Here is a 21,341-nt window from a genome sequence, read left to right on the forward strand (position 1 = left end):
ACTCATCCTCTGTCTGTGCCCGGCATGGAATCTTACAATGTAAAGTAGTGCACAGGGTTCATTGGTCCAAGAGTAAACTGGCTCGTATATTCCCAGGTGCAGACTCACGCTATGACCGGTGCCATTTAGGACCGGCCAATTTTGGCCACATGTTCTGGGATTGTCCTGTACTTGTGCCGTTCTGGAAGGGTGTCTTTGACACTCTCTCGGTCGTCACTTCTATCAATATCTGTCCCTCACCATTAGTTGCCCTGTTTGGTGTCCTACCTTCTGGGAACTCACTACCATCTTACTTCTGTGAACTTGTGGCCTGTCTGTCACTTTTAGCGAGGCGTGTTATCTTGCTACATTGGAAGAACTCCCACCCCCCTCCCACTCTCAATGGCTTAGAGATGACACTAGAAAAAATTAAGTACTCTTTACGAGGCACCTCTACTAACTTCTGTAAGGTCTGGGAACCCTTCTTAGAGCACGTCAGGTCTACTCAACTAGATATCGTCACCATTGATTGATTCGCCCCAACAATGCACCAGTGCCCTGTTTTAACTAGCCTTATTGGTAGCACATATTAGCAGAATGCAACACTACTATGTTATATATAATTATAAATAAAAAACTCTGTTTTTGTATTATTTATTGTTATGGATATGTTTTTTGTTTCCTTATTTATAGTCTTTATATTGCTCAATTAATGCAAGTGGATATGCGTGTGTGTGTGTGTGTGTGTGTGTGTGTGTGTGTGTGTGTGTGTGTGTGTGTGTGTGTGTGTGTGTGTGTGTGTAAGTGGATGTATATGAGAGAGTTGAAGGTCAGAGAAGGTGGGATAGTAAGAATAAGCATATGTTTCTACAATATTATCTGCCACTGCAAGCATTTAACAGCTAGTTGTTGATGTTGGGTTTTGATTGCTTTTATAATTTTCTTTTCTGTTTGTGTTTGAAATTGCCTTGCATATTTGTTTTAGGAAAGGGAGGCGAGGGGAGGGGGGGCTGTAATGTGTACCCTTATATATATATATATATATATAAAAAAAAAATTGTTTTGGTGTCCCTGCGGACTAAGTGGTACTATGTTTGAGCACCAGAGGGAATTTTTCTATATCTGTTTCCAGCAAGAACAGATTATAAACTGCTGAACATGCGGATTTAGGGAATCTAGAAGGAAAAACTCCCCAAATGACATTACAGAAAATGTGCAGTTATCGTCATTGCAGCTGTAAACTCAACTAAAACAAGAAAATGCTAAAAGCTTACATTTGATGAAGAGCTTTTATTCTGGCTGACTGAAGAATGAGGAACATTTAAACTGTAAATTATTTTATTTCTTTTGACCAGCTTGCATTATGGTTGGACAACTTTACAAAATGACAGCAAATTTGATCTTTAGTCAAAATTCACATCCTCTCAACATGAATGTATAAACATTACAAATAACTTGTCTAGCACATGTATGCAAGATAAGACACAGACTAAGATACTGATGTAGAACATTCCAGATGTATTAAACGATTAGATTTTATGTTTGAAACGATTAGATTTTATGTGTGTGTTAACTGAGTGACTTGAGATAGATCTGGAGTTAGAACTAATGATTCTGAACTGACAGTGAGAGGCTGTTATACTTCACATATTCTTTGTAAATGAGTGCAAAGCACTGCCTCTACACCTCTGACTATAAATTACAATTTGTTCCGCCAGAAAGGGATCAAACTGAAATATGAAATATATAAATTGGTTCCCATTATGTGGCCATACCAAGAGCTCATGATGTCATCAACAAACCAGTTCTCTTCCCCTCAAAAACTTGACATAGAACATCCTTAAATATTGCCTCACATCTAAAGTTTGTTTTATTAGGTCTGAGCCACATTTCTGATCATTTTAATAAAAAGTTAGGCAAAGGTGACCAGTGCTCTTTATGGAAGAACAACATGTTCAAACACGAATCTGCTATCAGAGAAACAAAACTATTTTAAAAGATAAATAAATCACTGCTTTAGATATTCAGATACAGTTACTTCAGAGTGCTTTTGAATGTTGTGTACAACAACTATTACTTGACAAATGCACCCCAAATATACAGCCGCTCTTTTGTACAAACGCTGTGTGTGCTCCTTTTTCCTTTTTCACTTCCGCAATCACTTTCAATACTCTATTACTGTTTGTTTGTTGTCTGTTGTGCACTGTGGACCGCGTCTGTTGTTGTCTTAATGAGCTTTTGGTGACAAATGAGGTTCACCTAAGGGGATTAGTAAAATGTTCTAATCTAGTCTACGCATCCAAAATAACACATCTATGTTAAACAAGTCATGCATTTTATGATAAGATGCAGATTTATTGAAGCCACATATGATTGAAGAAACATTTCAACCATAATTGTAAAGATAAATAACGGTTGATTCAGTTGACCCTTTCTTTAAACTGCTTTCTGTGCCATGTTGGCACTTTTGTACTGTATATATCACATTGACTCATGATTAACAATATTGTTAGACATATTGGGTATTTCTCCCGATCGACATACATATGCAAACATAAATGTCTTTCTGCAGACTAACTCATGAGATGATTCCCAAAAATATTTTTTTTACTGCACAGAACATTTTGAATCCTGTTTCTTATTTGTGTCAATTTGAAACCATATATCAGGGGGTTGACAATTGGAGGAACAAGGAGAAATTCCATCGCCATGAAATTCTGAGCACCTTGTAGTAACTCTTTTGAACCAAATCGCATGTACAACAAATCAAATAGCAAGGAAACAAGTACTACCATTAAAGAGAATAAATGTGGTACACATGTCTGCATAAATTTACTCATGTTCTCTTTAGCTTTTAGGCATGTTCTGATCATGTGAATGTAAGACCAACAAACAAACATACAATGGACAAAATAAAAAGTATAATTAAAAGCCGGTATAACAATTGTTGCCACAGAGGTCGAACAAGCAAGTCTAGAAATTAACCAATTAACACAGTAGATCTTTGGTATGTGTGAGCCGCATAACCTTGATGTTGCTGTTGTTAGTGTGCTCATGAGCATCAATAAAAAGGGTATAAGCCAAGCAAAGAACACAAAAACCCCAACTCTCTGTTTTGTCATCACAGAGTGGTACACCAGAGGGCGACATATAGCCACATATCTGTCGTAGGCCATGAGCACGAGAAGAGAGAAATCAGCACAAGCTGAAGAGTGCAACACAAAACCCTGCAGAAAACATCCAGCATAAGAGATGACGTGAGTGGTAGACAGAAGATCCATGAGGAATTTGGGGTAAAAGCCTGCTGTCCCATAAAGTCCATTGATGCACAGGTTACAGAGGAAGATATACATGGGCTCATGGAGCTTTTTGTCCACAATGACTGTCACAATAATGGTCAAGTTTACCAGCCAAATCACACAGTAACACAGTAATGTCAGAGCAAAGAGAATAACTCTGTAGTTTGTTGTCCCACTTAAGCCTGACAGAGTAAACATAGTTATTACTGAAACATTATCCATCATAACATTTTATACATTTCTCGTTTTAATGCTGGACAGAGAGAAATTGCAATTGTTGGACCTAAACCGTGGGAGGAAAGAAGGTGCATCCTTCTCTGTGCCCACCCATCCCCGAACATGATGTGTAACCAGTTGTTTATACTCTCTAATGGAAGTAACCCTCAATGACGTTGTCAACATGAGACTTCAAACGTCCAATCAGGAATGTGGCTGACATTATTTTACAACAACATGTTTTCACCAAATAGTGTGCCGCTTTGTCAACTTAATCCTTAGTACAGTATGTAGAATTTTTGAAGAATTATGAGTATATTTGGCCTTCTGTCTTTTGGGATGAGGCGAAACATTTTTTTTTTTTCTATCATATGCCATAATGCCAAGAATGGTGAATTCATTGGACGCATATGTGTATATTACATATGTAACACCCGTCCCATGTAGCTATATAATATTAGTTGAATCGACTCGGTGTTGTAGTACTATGGGCGGGGTCCTGGATAGTTTTAAATATGATGGCGCTATTACCTGTTTTTATAAATTAATATGGTTCCTACAACCGTTACTCTCTAATTATGAAAACTGAACTGTGGGCAGTGACTCGTCGAGAAGCTGACAAACTATGATCATTATGGGTTTTAAATTAAAACCCATAATGATCATAGTTCGGGGTCCAGGGGCATGCTCCCCTGTAAGAAAAATGTAAATATTCCATATTTTAAAGCATCAATCTGATGCATTTTGAGATGCTTTGTTTGCCAACCTGGGGAGAGCTGGAGAAACTTAACTTCAGGCTGAGCACTGCCAGATGCTTCTGATGGTGGTCTGCACTGGTGATGCAAGGTCCTTCGCGTTAATATTTCCATGCACTCGCGCTCCCTTCTGGCACGCACACCTGTTCGCAGTTTACTGAATATAAATACCCCCCGACAAAAAAATCGAATCTACACGATTCACGTAGGTCACCTATTTTGGTTTCAAAACGGTGAATTTCATGCACACCTCTCTCTGTGTGACAGTGATTATAACCGCATAACTCTATGGATTATAATTAACTAAAGGATACACTTTTTCCTACACGTAGATCTTAGACCCTTAAATATAAACAGTAGCCCGGCCACCCTACTGACCCGCCGCTGAGTCGCCGCTCTCCTGTCTGACGCCACACGCTGCCACGGACTCTCCGCTGCCAGTAATCTCACTCGCTGTCTCTCCAACAACGTTAGCTAGCTGACTAGCTTGCCATTAAAAAACTGGTGGGAGGGAAATGAAGCCGCTGTAGACATCTTAACGCTGATTGGCCAAGACTCGACAGTCAAAGATCTTCTATTGCGAAGATGATCACAACCTCAGTTTTTTTTCCGTGTCCCACTCCAATCTCAGAAACGGCGGACAGTTGCCCCCCCTCCCAAAAACAAAAACTCTTCGGATCTACATGATCCACGTAGGTCACCTATTTTGGTTTCAAAACGGCAAATTTCACCGAAAGGTGAGGGATTTTCATGCCTGAGATAGATCTCCTATAAATGACAATATCAACAAAGATACGATAAAATATCAAGAAAAACCCAACTTAATTACTAACACCTTTAAACCTGTTAAACCCACACTCTCACTCTCTCTCTCTCACACACACAAAATAACAAAAACCCCTGTTGCAGGCCTGAGTCGTAGCTTGGGAGCGTAGAGGCCTAAAACGGTGATGGCCGCTTCACTTGTCCACACAAGCATTAAACAAAAGGGGCACGGTTTGTTATTACTCACGAATGCAAGGAGTATTAGGAGGGGGGAGGTGAGGAAAACGGGGTGATGGTTGGCATCAAAGCGCAGAAGAAACAGCAGCGACAGTCTACAGCAGCACACGCGGGAAACAGCTCTGATAGTGGTCCACGAGAGTCTCAGTCACAAACGTCCGTCTCCTGAATCACATAAATCAGCTAAACACCCAATCCATATGCTGATTCATGGCACTTCAGCAATAGCTTTTCTTAACTGGTTTTAAATACAGAGCTAACAGTATGAAAGCAAAGTTAACCATATTATGCTAATCGCTAATGCTAATCGCGATTAGCAACACAACATTGTTTTACAATATACAGTTAGTCACAGTACAGAAAACAATAAACACTTGCATTTACCTTGTGTAGATCACATAAGTGCAAACAATGGGCTAACTGGTCGTCAGCCATTAAGTTATGAACAGATGGTTCTCATACAACAATTCCAGGTTCACTCAAAGGTGGTCATTTGCTTCTGCCGTCCAGTATCACATGATACCTCTAAATCCGCTTAAGTCCCACCCCTATACCTGAGACAGATTGGATTGGCTGTTGGTCTCAGGACAACCCAATTAACACACAAACAAAACAAAGATTGACAGATTACTTTGTAAAACAAGTTAGGCTGTTAGAAAGCACATGCTGAATCATGTACACCTTAAGCAAACTATGCTCATTTGCATAAACTCTAACTTTTGCACTGTAAAGATAACTCATCTACTTTTAACTTAATGTTTTAGAAAACTATTTACATCCTAATGTCTAAATGATATTTGTAGATAGGGCTACACAAAGATCTGAGTGAAACAAGCATGTCCATGAGGAATCTGGGAAAGAAACCAGTAGATCCATATAGAGAGTTGACAGATAAACATGCAATAAACATATACATGCGCTTGTGTAATGTTCTCTCTCGGAATATCACCAGTATAATGACAAGATTAGCAGACGAAATAAAGCTGTAGATCAGGGCCCTATTTCTCGTACCTGGTTTACTGAGTTAGCGGGCTAATTGTCAGGATAAGATGACGTAGGTCAGGCTTTCTCGGTTTCTCGAAGCAAGCTTAGATAAATCACCATAGCAACACATCCAAAAATGTAAACCTGCTCCCGGGCAGGCTTACTGAAATTCACTGGATAAGCTGGCCACTTCCACCGGACAAAAAAGGCAGCTCCCTTCCTCATTGATGAAGGAGTGATATTAGTTATATTAGTTTTATAGGGAGAGAGTTCTTTCAGATCGCCAGGATCCATCCTTTACATTATCGTGACTTCATGTACGCGGCGATATAGATTTTGCCGGCAAGAAATAATTGATTTACGAGAGCTTCTCGAGCCGCGGACCACAGGCGCAGCTGATCGCCCGTCTCTCAGACACAGACTATCAGCCGCTGCATGCCGCGCTGTTCTTAAGTTTATTTAGCTCCTAAGAAACTTATGGATGTGTTGAAAGCACTCATAATTATATGACAGTGTTATTAGTACACCATACATATCATTATTGTAGAACATGATTAAGGTGATCGTGATGAGAATACAGAGAATCACACATAATTTATTTTCACTGCTTCAATTGATTGAATTTCTGATTATGAATAATACATACAAACTGATCCGCTCATACACGTATTCAAACTCATATACACATATATAATACATGATTCATACGTGCATACAGTACATATATCCTCATAAGTATATATTTATTCGTAAATATAATCTGATTGATCTGGGTGATGAAGCACTTCAAATTTGCCGATAGATTTTCCCAGCACTGACGCATTTAACATGTCTGATATATTTGCGACGCTTGTGTCTCGCAGCGGGGGCGATGTTAAAGTTGCGTTCACGGCAACAACGTTGCAAAAACGTTGGAATATTCACAACGCGTTTGCTGTGAATGACTACGGTATTGACTTCCTCATATGCCTTCATGATCATCTCCTGCTTCTCATTAGAGAAATAAAAAGAGGTTCCTCTGAGTTTATTTGCCATTGTACTGTTAGAACATCATGGTGTCAGTGCTCCATTATTATCCCTTCTGAAGAGGAGCGGGCGCGCGCATTTATCCAGATGACTGACGTCTGGCTAGAATTAACGAGACGTTTCAGAGCGGATCAGCCGTGAAGAAACCCAGATAACCTGATGTCAATCATCTCGCTAATTTAAGATGGAGATTAGAACATTTGCTTGACTTTGTTTAGCCAGGTACGAGAAACAGGGCCCAGGAGGCAAAAAACAAAGACAGGATAGCGGTTGTATCCAATGCTCACAAACGTGGTGAGGTAAAAGGAAACAGTAGTGTTTTCCATTCCACTTGCAATAAATCAGCAACGTACAGGATATCAGTATATATTGTTTTTACTTTGTTGTTGGACAAACTCTCATTCAGGTCCTAAGTAATCAGTGATCTGATTTGACTTTGCAGCATCTTGACATCTGTGGGAAGGAAAATACAAGCAGTTATGTGATAAAATGCTTTAGTATAGGCATTGTCGCATTAATGTCACAAAACATTGGTCCCGCATACAGCAGTTTCACTATACCTACTGAACTAGTGGTCAAAACTGTGACCAGTGTGTTCTAAATTTTGCTCTTGGTTAAAGCTGGAGACATACCATAGGTGTAGGTTATGGGAGGAGTCTTGTGTTGTTTAACTGCACATGTCATCACAGTTGTTGTACTCCAAAGAATTATGATGGTGACATAATCAATTTGATTTCAAGTAATTTACTACTTACCCCTAATGTATGTCAAGGGGTATATATTGGGACGAGTCGCAAAAAACTTGTCCCCTGTAAAACCAACATTTTTCTAGCGGTTTTGTCAGGATTATCAACCATTCATACACCGTAGGCGCAACTATGGGAGCAATTTAGGGTTAAGTGTCTTGCTCAAAGACACATTGACATTGAGCGTGGTGAAGCGGGCCTGCATGTGCAACTGTGTTTAATGGAGAGAAAAAAAGTCAAAATGGGCTCATGAAGTGTTCTCTCCTGCAATATTCTCAACGTCATGGCAAGATTTGTACACACAATAAAGCTATAAAGCAGGAGGAAAAAAATAAAGGCTGGATAACAATAGTGCCCAATGTTCATGAACATGGTTAGGTTAAAATAAAAAGAGACGGTTCTGTTATCCATTTTCTAAATTAAAGGGTCCCCCTGTTTCAAGAGGAAGAAGTCAGTATTTGTGTCTATTCTTGTATAACCTCTTATCACTGATTTACTAACATAAACAGGCAGCTTCGTGAAACATCTTGAAAAAAATACAATAGCTGTAAGTAATCTATATTTAGCCATAACAATGTTGTACAGACAGTCATGGTCCCCAGAGGATGAATCTTACTGACTATGGTGCCCCCCTGATTTCTTTGTAGTTTTCTCTTATCCTGTGAAATATCTTAACATCTACACAGATGGATTAGGAAAAGAAGAGGCCGTGGGCCTTTTGTTGTCTCTGGTCACTGTAGGTTCTCGTCATGTGTGGCAGGGAATCACTGCACAGGGAGAATTTCCTGGTAGCCCCCATCCCCCATTGGATCATTTGGATCGATTTCATCGGCCCCTCAGTACTTTAAACATCTGGATGAGGAGAAATCCCAGCTCAGCCGCCACCTCCCGCTGGCTCAGCCCTTTCTCTGTCTGCCCCATGAACCAACCTTCGGTTCATAGAGTGTCTGGCGGCAGAGAGGTCTGAGACAGAGAGGTCTGAGCTTTTTAGCTGCTACACCAAAGATGGTCGCTCGTCCGCAGTGGCGACTCAACTGCATGTTAATGGAATGGATGGACAGGACTCTGAGACTTGGTCAGTCTCTCGAGTAACAAAGTGTCCTTCCTTCTTTCGTGAGGATCAAGGAGGTGAATATAACTTCCAAGGAGGAGATAAATTATCTTTCAACAGAGACCAAAGCATGTCTAGATTCCATACAGACAGAAAGGGTTTTACTTTGCGTGCTTCCTGTTTCCGAAGAAGATGGTAGAGTTAAGACAAATTTGGTATCTGCACCTCCTAAACCAATGTATTGCCCGCAAGATGTTCAGTATGCTTACCATCAACCGGTTATTGGAACTTGGCTATACAATTGGTTCACCACTGTCAACTTAAAGGATGCATTCTTTCAGGTCAAGGTGGCGTTGAAACCGAGGGAATTCTTGTGTTTCACCTTTCAGGTGATAGCCTATGAGTCTACACAACAGGCTGCCATTTGGCTATTCCCTGGCACCTCAGCAGATGAATGGACACAACACTGAAGCAACTGAGTGACCATGGCTTGTGGGTCTTCTTTTATGTCAATGACCTCATCCTACTGGCCAAGTCCAGAGAGTTTTCCACACAGACCCATTGATCTTGTACCTAACCAAATTGGGGTTAGGCATGAACTGGAACACAGATGGAAGGCTCTGCAGCAGGCAACTGCGACAGTGCACTGTGACGACTGCAGAGATAGTTTGCCAACCTCCACTTGGATGCCAAGAGTCACACGTGGTGCTTGTGTAGCGGGAGGGAGTTTTGGTCGCTGGGTCTCGGCGCATCCCGTAAACTATAAGCCAATAGCGGTGGGCGGGCCTCCTATAAAGGTGACGGAGATTGCATTGGTTCCCTCCTGACGTCAAGCGGGTGTTCTGGTTCTAGACTTCCGCCATGGACGCTCGTGGGCTCCCCCCTCCTGCACAGGAGATGCCCCTATAGATCGCCGTGAGTTCAGAGCGACTCTTGATCTTATAGTGTCTCGTGGCGACGTATTCATAATCTGCCTGATTTCATATAGATGGCTATGACCTCCTCATATGGCGTCTTGCCTCCTTCCGGCGCTGATCGGAACCCTTGCCTGGGCTGTAGGTGGCTTCCTTGTGCCCAGTCAGGTAGTTTCAGGATTTATTACTATTATTATTATTTGATTGATGTCTTCCCGGATCATAGGACACGGTTGGCTGAGTTCGGGCGGAACGCTGCCGCAAAGGGTGCACCGCTAGCCGGCGCAACCAAGAAGCACCTGCTGTTTGCCTACGGCGACGGCCAGCTTGCACCTAGTCTTGTGTTTGTGTACCAACCTGGTTTCCTACCGGTGACTGATTCGGCTGTGTCGCCTGCTGCGTCGGCCGCGGAGCTGAACCAGTACGGCGCCCCGCCTTGTGTGGGAAACGCCATCGGACTGGTGTGGAAGGAACTAATTCTTTTACCGAGCCCTTTTATCGCGGGTTTATAATAGATTGTCCCTGTTCTCGGTTGTCGTTTGGTCCTTATTTGCCTTTTGTTTCTTTGTTTTCCTTTTGTTTCCCGTTGCCTTTTGTTTCTTATTTGTCTTTTGTTTCTTAATTGTCTTTATGGTTGAGTTTCCTTTGTTGGGAGAACTGGAGCCTGGGATTAATTGTTTTTCTGTGTGTTTGTAGGTGCGGTTGGACTGAGGTGGTGGGAGTGGTGCTTCCGGGTGTTGGGTCCCCCTACGTGTGTTGTGTGGTTTAGGGTACCCCTGGTCCAGGACCCTCACGTGTGGCTGTGTATGTGAGTGATGTGAGCGGACACGTGTGATCGGGGTGCTTTCTTTTTATTTCGGGACCCTCACAGGTGCAGTTCCACATGCCTTGGTCAGTCCCAGCCCTACACCCCTTTTTTATAGTAACGGCTCTTTTATTGGTATATTGTATTCATATATTATATTGGTATATTGTCTGTTATTAGTGTATTGTATTAATATAGGATATTGTGTTAGTAAAGTGTATTTTATTAGAACAGTGTATTTAAACTGGTATAAATGAACCCACGGTGATTTAAAATAAAGACTGTTCATTTGTACTGGCACCACGTCTCTGACCTGACTACGTATAAGGAACCTGTATGTCCTTCGAGTGTCATCCGAGTCTGGAAGACTGGGCACAAACATAGTCTTGTCATACTTGGTTACCATTCAATTAAATTAAATATATTATTATTATTTTTAGTCCAAAACACAAATCACAAATTTGCCTCAGAGGGCTTTACAATCTGTACACATATGACATCCTCTCTCCTGGGAGCTCACATCACAACAGGACAATCTCAACCCAAAACACCCCTTTAACTGGGAGAAAAAAGGAAGAAACCTCAGGGAGATCAACAGAGGAGGATCCCTCTCCGAGGATAGACAGAAGTGCACTAATAATATGTGACTAATGTGTGTTCCAGTGGTGGGCCGTCAGGACCTTCTAAGCCTTCACTGCTGGCCTAGACAGAATCACAAAGTTATAGCTATTTTATAATTGAATTGTTTTTCACAAATACACTACATGTGTTATAATTATGTTTCCCTATCAGCTTATTTTCTCATTGCACAGCTCCTTGTCTTCCTCTGTTGCACTGCCTGCAGTCTTCAGCCTGCAGCAGTGCAGCTTGTTTTAAGGAGAAGCGTTCATCCAATCACATTTTTTCTGTCCGGTGTCTTTATGTCAGCATAGCAGTTTAAGCAGGCCTTTGCAGATTAAAGTACACTGAGAGAGGATGTTGTGGTTGATTATCAACTACTTCAACAAATCAGATCTTTAGTTTGACAAGCTGGGCGGATTCTTTGACATGCAGGGCCTGCGAAATGGCGTGGATGTATATGATTAGTCAGTGGCCCAGCGTGACCATTAACATGCGCTGTGATTGGTCAGTGGGGCACAAAGCTACTAGAAACTTTTAGCTGCTAGAACAAAAAAGCTACCTTGCTAGTGGATTTACGGATGACATGCTGGTGGATTTTACTGATGACGCCTTTCGCACAGAGGATTACGGGCATGTGGTAAGTGAAGTGTTGGCTGTGTTTCTTTTTTTTTTACATCTGCAGTCGTACTTAATCATACACAGCGCTGTTGTTGCTGCTGGTCAGCCAGGGCTGGGGCCGCGCCACAACAGCTGTTTATCAGCTGATAGAGGGATTTGAAGGCGCAGTTCGGAAATGCACGGCCTGCACTGGTGTGTTCTATGTTTTTAGTGTATAGCTCCTTTATGATGATTTTACTGTTTGTAAAGTGTCTTTGAGAATTTTGAAAAGCGCTGTATAAATTAAATGTATTAATAGATGTCAAATGTACAATGGGGGTGGGGGAGCTGTCTTGCAAGACCGTTTGGTGGTGTGTAGTATCCTTTGAAGGACCCACATAATAACCTCCTTGAGTTTTAGGCCGTGTTCTCGGCCTCCAGCACATCAGATCCCTGATACGGGGAAGCATGTGATGATGGTCAATCGCATCACGGGGGCCTATATCCACAGGTGGTGTTTGGTCTGCTGCCCTGTTGAAGACGTTGGTCTCCACATTCCAGGACTAGAGAACAGGGGTGCTGTCAAGAGGGGGTACCCTACCAAAATGAGTAGAGGCTTCACCCCGAGGTAGTGAAGCAGATTAGGCAGTCTTATGCAGAAATGATTCAGATGATGGCAGCCCAGCCCTGGACCATCCCCAAGTGAACTGCTTTTGGTTTTAGAGGCCTTGTAAAGGATCCCTTTGTGGCATTTGCCTGCTGTGCTCTCCGGGTTCTCCAGCTTCCTCTCACAGTCCACAGGTTAATTGTTGACGCTTAAAGGACAGACCCTTTCACAGTGGTCCCTGCACAACTTACAAGCAGCATGGCAATGTTGGCGGCTTTGTTTAGTCCAGTGTCGAGGACATATGTATGTCAGCAACGTGGATGACACCCTGTTGGTGTAAACCAAGGTTCCATCTGTTGGACGTGTTGCACTCCTTTTCATGGTCTGGCCTCGCTGGAATGACACTTAACTGGTAAAGGGTGTGTGTGTGTCAGTTATGTTACACATAACCGTTCACACCAGCGTATAGGTACACTGAAGATGCAGTCACAAAACGGCCTCCTGTGCTATCAGTCTTTCACGTATGGTGAAGAACGTGTCAGAGCATCACAGACTGCGGACAAAGTTCATATTTTTTTATGGTATTGCATGGTTTAACATCTAGGGATGAGCTACGTGCAATCATATGATGCCATGGAAAGAAGATTTGTCAAGGCCTATTTAGCCAAGTCATTTATGGCTGGTTGAAAAAACACATCTTATTAAGCTAACACATGATTACTGTTACAGCATGATGCAATCCAATATATCTTAAATTAAGAAGCCTGTGAGGTTAATTTGATATTGTGTAAGAGCGTTGTTAAATCAACACTGTGGATATGTTATGGCTGTAGTTAATGGTTGCATTATACATACAATTATTTTGCAAATAGTTTTTAAATGGTTTTACATTCAGCTAGACTCATGAAGACGGACAATAATAATGCAAATTCAACGACTTAAACTTTGTTTAATGTATTTAGTTCCGCTTTCAGGAGAGACCTTGTTTGTGTAAATTAGTTCTTAGACTGGCTCTCCAGAGTGGTGTTGTTTCATTAATTGCTCTCAGAGGAGGGTGAGTTAATGACCTGTTGACCACTTTTACCGTAATTACTGCATGTACTCTGTGGAACTCTTTAAAGATAACAGTTACAGTATCACCATCTCTGGGGCTCATGAATGAAGTGAAACTGTTTTACATCTTTTGGACATTAACAAGTAAAGTCACTGTTAAATTAGAATAAAACACTGTCACTGTCAAACATTACATTCTGAATCTTTTAAATTGTCCTTTCTTTAATTGTTCAAAGCATCAAAGCATTTATTTCGCAGGCCATCCCATGAGGCCAGCATACAGCAGTGACCAATGGATCTTAATTAGCTGGCTGTAGCCATCCCTGCTCCCTGAGGCTTGTTGTTTTCCACTGAGGCTCACCAGGGAGGTCACAGTAATGATACCCATTACAGCAGCCTTTCATTCGCTATGGAAAAGATAGGCAAGTCACTCTGGAGATTAGAAATGACATCACTTGTATTTTGTCATTGTGATTGTAAACGTCTGACCATTGATCCCTCTGAGGCATAAGGCACACACACACACACACACACACACACACACACACACACACACACACACACACACACACACACACACACACACACACACACACACACACACACACACACACACACACACACACACACACACACACACACAATACCACCTTATGACCTTTTAAACTTTAAGTTCACCAAGTAACAGCCAGGGGTGAACAATCTTTATTTCAGTTTGTGATATATTATAACAAAAAGACATAGTATTTGAAGTTACATTTTTCTCCCCACTTTCCCTCTTACCCTGTAAGCCATGGGTAGACACAATAACAGGAGATCCCCAAACCATGCCATGTGTAATAATATGAAATATCTACTATACAGTAGGTGACAGTTACATTTGATTGCATTATACTGTAATGTGTTTCAGTTATTTTGTCTCATGTATTTTGCAAAAAATAAACACGAATAATTATTCTGAAACTTTGTAAAGCTTTCAGCTAATGCTGAACAACATAATGAAAATATATAATCTATAATAAATGTTATCAAAATATCATAAAAATTTTTAAAGCTCAGTGATAATCAGTTATTTCAGTGGCATTTTAGTGGAATCTGGTCTACCGTCATCACAAGGACAAAAGAGATTGATTGTGTATACAATAAAGAAAAACATTGAAAGGCTATTTTCACAAAAAGCAAGTACAATATTGAAATCTGAAATATGCGAGAAAAAACATTCTATGGACTAACATTACATCAATATCAGGCACCAGACATATCTCAACATTATACCATTTAGTTTGCTTGTTACACATATATCAAACTGACATCAGTTGCACTCTTGAAAATCTCCCCATGACCCTTAGGAAAATGTTGCAACAGTTTGAAAAATGGTCAGGGACCAGAGATTAATACGGATCTTAATATTCTGGCCTGATTTAAACAGTGTTTTCCTTTGAGCTCTGCTCCTGGGAAATACGATTTGTGTTCTTCCTGTTTGAAATGAAGTATTATACTTGATTCAGGTGCTCACATACTGTAAGCTTGTTTGATATAAACTGCTTCTGTATGGTGTTTCAGACACAACAGTACGCTAATTAAAAAAAGGCAGCCTTCAGTTTTAATTTAAATCTCTGACCTGCCTTCATACACAAATGAATCATTCTGTATCGGATTTTAGTCAGGATCAGGCCGTAGATTATAGGGTTGAGAAGAGGGGGCATCATGAGAAATTGTATGGCCATGAAGTTCCTCAAACTCTGGGGCACAGATGCTGATCCATACCTAGAGTACATAACATCAAAAAGCAAAGCAGCAGTGACATTAAAAAGACATAACAAATGTGGCACACATGTCTGTATAAACTTTCTCCTGCCCTCTCTGGATTTTAAAGCTGATCTTATCAACCGCATATAAGTAAACACAATGAAGAGGACATGCACACAATAGAAAGCAATAATAATCAATCCAACAATGCTGTTTGCGGGTGATGTACTACAACCAAGTTTAACAATTGACCAGTTCTCACAGTAGAGTTTATCTATGCGGGAGCCACATAATTTCAATGTAGATGTCATGGTTATAACCAGAACTTCACAGCACAAGGGTACAAGCCAGGACAAACCAATTAAAACTGCAGTCCTTCTCGCAGACATTACAGAGTGATACACCAGGGGTCGACATATAGCCACATATCTGTCATAGGCCATCAGAGCTAAAACAGAAAAATCAATTGTTGCATAAGTGTATATCACAAAGATTTGCAAAAGGCATCCTTCATATGATATTACTTGAATATCAGACAGAAGATCAAATAAAAATTTAGGATAAAAGCTTGCAGTCCCATAAAGTACATTGATGCAGAGATTACATATAAAAATATACATGGGTTCATGCAAGTTGTGATCCAATAGTATGGTTAAAATGAGAGACATGTTAACACCGACAATTAGACAATAACAAAATAAAGTGAGAGAGAAAAGTGTGATTCTGTAGTTAGCAGTGGCGCTGAAGCCAGACAGTGAAAATACAACAATATTAGATGTATTACTCATTTTGCAGTGATGCTCCAAACACAAAACTGTCAAAGTTAAACACACAGTAATTAGAAGACCGGCAATGCTGTAAAAAAACATTAGTTATTAGACAGGAATATGCTCTGTGTATGTTAAACAGCATGTACAGCTGTATTAGTGTTGCACAGTGTTTGGAAATTTATAGTTGAATGTTAAAGGGAACTCCCTCTCGACGGCAGACGTGTTATTGGCTGGCATCTCAGAGGTTGCGTTATAGTGAAGATTTTCTTTATTTAAATATATCGAATACAAGGGAGTCTACAAATGTCATTGATCTAATTAATGGCTAAAAGTAGTTTTTATTTCATCAGAATTGTTAATGCAGAATAACATAATTATCCATCACTCATCCTGGATCAAGCTGCACTTGACCACCGGTCAGCAGGACAGAGCGCAGAACTTCTATGGGACGAGAGGAGCTGGACTCTGTGCTTACATCATGGTCAAAGTTGATGGACAAAGTGTTCCTCATGTTGAATTTTTAATGTGAAGATGACGATGACAATAACTTATCCTTGAATCCTTGAATAATTGGATTATTGAATTATTAAATCATTGAATTATTGAATCATTGAATCATTAAATCTTTGACTCATTGGATCCTTTAATCCTTGAATCATTGAATCCATTAATCTCTCAAAGGCCTTCGTGACATGCACAGTTAGCACCACAGGCCTGTAATCACTGACATTATTACACCAAACATATTATAGTATTTTGATCTCCTCTCTAGCTGTGAACAATGCAGGCATGACATAGCCCGAGGCTAATAGTATTAAAACCCCCAAAAATGTAGCTGTAGTTGTCAAAAGTGGAAAAACACATATGCATCACCAAAGTGTTTTTATTTACATTTTATCAGTATTGGGTATATTGACGCTACTTGTTTTGAATTTTTTGGGATGTTTTCGTGTGGCAGAGCAATTTTCTAAATCATATAATATTTCTCGGAGTGCGGTACCTACATTGCTTTATTATTATTTTTATGAAGGGAAAAAAACTCAGAAATCATTGTAGATCATCTTCCCATCTATTGCTCCACCACAGATTATGCACCTTGTCCTGTGTTTCAAGGTCACATGCCGGTTTGATATTATGGAGAAGGGCGAGAGAAGGACCGCTGACTGACCTGTCCCGAAGGACTTGCCTGGCGCCAGAGAGCTGGGCCCTATTTCTCGTACCTGGCTTACTGAGTTAGCGGGCTAATTGTCAGGATAAGATGACGTAGGTCAGGCTTTCTCGGTTTCTCGAAGCAAGCTTAGATAAATCACCATAGCAACACAGCCAAAAATGTAAACCTGCTCCCGGGCAGGCTTACTGAAATTCACTGGATAAGCTGGCCACTCCCACCGGACAAAAACGGCAGCTCACTTCCTCATTGATGAAGGAGCGATATTAGTGATATTAGTTTTATAGGGAGAGAGTTCTTTCAGATCGCCAGGATCCATCCTTTACTTTTTCCGGCAAGAAATAATGTATTTACGAGAGCTTCTCGAGCCGCGGACATTGATCACTACAAGCGCAGCCGATTGCCCGTCTCAGACACAGACTATCAGCCGCTGCATGCAGCGCTGTTCTTAAGTTTATTTCGCTCTTAAGAAACTTATGGATGTGTTGAAAGCACTCATAATTATATGACAGTGCGAAGTTTATTTGCCATTGTACTGTTAGAACATCGTGGTGTCAGTGCTCGATTATTATCCCTTCTGAAGAGGAGCGGGCGCGCGCATTTATCCAGATGACTGAAGTCTGGCTAGAATGAACGAGACCGATTCAGCACGGATCAGCCATGAAGAAACCCAGATAGCCTGATGTCAATCATCTCGCTAATTTAAGATGGAGGTTAGGACATTTGCTTGACTTTGTTTAGCCAGGTACGAGAAACAAGGCTCTGGTTTACTGAGTTAGCCGGATATTTTTCGGGATTAGATGACGTAGGTCAAGCTTTTCGGTTCTTCGAAGCAAGTTTAGAAAAATAACCATAGCAACACATCGAAATCCCTTAACCTGCTCCAGAGCGATATTAGTTATATTAGTTTTATAAGGAGAGAGTTCTTCCAGATCGCCAAGATCCATTCTCACGTCATCATGACTTCCTGTACGCGGCGCTATAGATTCTGCCAAGACCTCCTCAAGTCATACATTAAACCCCACAGGCGCACCAGAGCATCGCCCGTCTCACATACTGTATGCAGACTGGATCACAGTGTCTCACAGACTGGATCACAGCCTTGAGCTTTTTTGCGAGTGGTACATGTTTGTACAGTGTCGGCGATGTGGAGAACATCGGGAAAACCGCTGCATGTCGTGCTGTTCGTAACGTTTATTTAGCGCTTAAGAAACGTATGCATGTGTTAAAGCACTCATAATTATATGACGGTGTTATTAGTACACCATACATATCTTTATTGTAGAAAATGATTATGGTACTGATCCACCCATACACAGATTCAAACTTCTAGTTATATGGTAATCTACACATACATGTATATACGCATACAGTACATATATATCCTAAGTATTAATTCGCCAGCAGGAACATTTCAATAAATATAATCGGATTGATTTGGGTGATGAGGCACTTAAAATTAGCCGATACATTTTCCCAACACTTACGCATTTAACTTGATATTTTCCGATGCTTATGTGACTGTAGCCCGACCAGCAGAGGCGGTGTTAAGCTGCATTCACAAACACGACGTGTTGCGAATATTCACTACGCTTTGGATGTGAACGCAGCATTAGATTTTGCCATGATTATGGACTTAAATTCATCATATGTGGTCATGATCATCTCCTGCTCCTCCACAGAGAAACCTCAGATAAACAAACAGATGCCAGGCGAACAAACAAAACAATTAACAATCAATATAAATAATAAACAAATGAGAATATGGGGGGGTTCATGTCCAGTTCTTATTATAGGTGCAATGTTAATGTGGGCCCAACATATACGTGAGGTCCTTTTCTATCTCTGCTTCCAGAATTTGGGTTTATTGATATAAAACACAGGCTGCAGTCGAATTGTCAAAAAATGACCTCCTAACGTCTAACCCTAATCCCTTTTCCTTGACCTCTGTGGAAAACGTCACAGGGTTAAAGAAAGATGGGAAGGAGAATTCATGAGGAGTTAGGAAAAGACAACTGCGGTGTTTAGTAAATCCAACTCCATATGTAACTCCCACCTGTTGTAATGAAATGTCACAGTAAACATGATGATTAAGCCTCAGTGTCATTAGTCCACTACGTTCTCTTTGTATCCCCAGGACATAAATCTATTGTTGATGTCCTGCTCTGGGACCAGCAGTCTCCATGCAGAAGAAACATGCAAGCATCAACTCCCTATGCACTGAGAGAAGGCCACTAATGTTAGATACTGGATGACAAAGGCGTTTCTCTGAATGTTTTCTGTGTTAACTTTGATATTGAAAAAAGTATTCATGCTCTCTAACATCAGATAAATTGTAGCAAAAATATCTGACCAAAATCTATTGAATCACCACAATCATTGGATTCAAACAAGGCAAAAAATAAATTGCTGCATTCAAGTCCTCCTCTCAGCCAAGCAAAGAGCAGAACCTCAGCCTCGTATCTACTTGGTATCTGCTAAGGCTTACCTACACTGAGACATTGCGCAAGTTAGATATTGGTGTCATGTTCGGAACCTTTGTATGAGGAAATACTATCTAACTAGACCTCGTTGAACTTTAATTGAATACCTCTGGAAGAAAGGATCACGCTGACATATTGTGAAATTGTGTTTTCCAGGTAATTCGTTTTCTGGAAAAACTTGGAAATAAATCCAACTATACGTGAGGTCCTTTTCTATCTCTGCTTCCAGATTTTGGGTTTATTGATATAAAATACAGGCTGCAGTCGAATTGTCAAAAAATGACCTCCTAACGTCTAACCCTAATCACTTTTCCTTGACCTCTGTGGAAAACGTCACAGGGTTAAAGAAAGATGGGAAGGAGAATTCATGAGGAGCTAGGAAAAGACGACTGCGGTGTTTAGTAAATCCGACTCCACTTTCACTAAGCCACATAGTTATGACACGACGGCAGGCGGATGTTAGTGATGTCGGTCTGCAGTGGTGAAACTACAATGTTGTAGTCCATCTCGGACCACAATAAAGCGCATCTTAAATACTTTGTCCGTGTGTTCTTATAGTGTTGCGTCATGCAGACGACATAAACAACCCGGTTCAAAGTATTACTTTATTAACGAGGTTGGAATAGAAATGAAAAAAGGAATATGAAAGTGAAATCAAGGTATTTTTCCCGGAGTAGAAAGCTACTAAACTCTCTCTTTGTTCTGTTTCAAACTTGCTGAATTAAATACGTTCTCACACTAACAATGTCTCATATCCCTTTATGTTATTATGGTTTATATGAAGATTATAATTTGATCATAGGAATATGAAGACAACAGTTTATGAAACGCCACACAACTCAGTTTGACCTAGAAGTGTTTACTTGATAGTGTTTTATTGTATTGCGAAAAAATTTGATTTAAAGATGATACTCAGAAACATGACTCAGACTGAAGAGCTCGCCCAGTTTAACCCTTTTATCAAAGCTTCTGTAAATGAAGTCAAATAAAAGAATGAGGGCTGAGGCTGTAGTACAACACCAGAGAGAGATTATTTCAAATACAGCAGTTTGATCTCTTTACAGAAGTTCTCAGCAACAGCAATGAAACATTCGTAGTTTGCCAGCAGGGTTAACAGATTATTGAAAGTATTCGGAGCACCTTTCCTTTGCATTTAGAGAATTCGACCAGCAACAAAAAATAAGTGGTGCATATACATGGTTTCTTACTATTTTAATAGTGGTCATTTTATACAGAAATGTGTTTAAAATCCTTTAAAAAAAAAAAAGCCTCAAAAATATTTAAGAGCAGTGGGCTGCTGTAAAGCGCCCAGGAGCAACTCAGGGATTACTGTCTTGCTCAAGAAAACCTAGACCTAACCACCAACCTTGTGATCAGTAACGCTGCCTTAACTTACATCACTTACATCAAGTTAACATCGGAGTACCAGAAGAACCTCACTGTGAGGTGTCGGGTGCAACACAACCAACACCCCCCTCCTTCTACAAGAGATAAAACAGTATGAACGGACAAGGCG

General features: G+C 40.7%; 2 protein-coding genes across 2 annotated transcripts; both read right to left on the reverse strand.

Moving 5' to 3' along the window:
• Positions 1-1,095: 1,095 nt before the first annotated feature.
• LOC306747517 (olfactory receptor 5F1-like) lies at positions 1,096-8,418 on the reverse strand (the record flags this gene model as incomplete). Its single annotated transcript, XM_079230574.1, has 4 exons — positions 1,096-1,101; positions 3,105-3,280; positions 6,116-6,249; positions 8,288-8,418. The coding sequence occupies 4 exons, from the start codon at positions 8,416-8,418 to the stop codon at positions 1,096-1,098; spliced, it is 447 nt and encodes a 148-aa protein (XP_079086700.1).
• Positions 8,419-15,235: 6,817 nt separating this feature from the next.
• Positions 15,236-16,192, reverse strand: LOC306747518 (olfactory receptor 10J5-like; the record flags this gene model as incomplete). The annotated part of the gene is made up of 1 exon (XM_079230575.1): positions 15,236-16,192. One exon carries the CDS (start codon positions 16,190-16,192, stop codon positions 15,236-15,238), a length of 957 nt encoding a protein of 318 aa, XP_079086701.1.
• Between the last annotated feature and the right edge of the window lie 5,149 nt (positions 16,193-21,341).

Source organism: Taurulus bubalis (genome assembly GCF_910589615.1).
Source record: "Taurulus bubalis genome assembly, chromosome: 15".
Lineage (NCBI taxonomy): Eukaryota > Metazoa > Chordata > Actinopteri > Perciformes > Cottidae > Taurulus > Taurulus bubalis.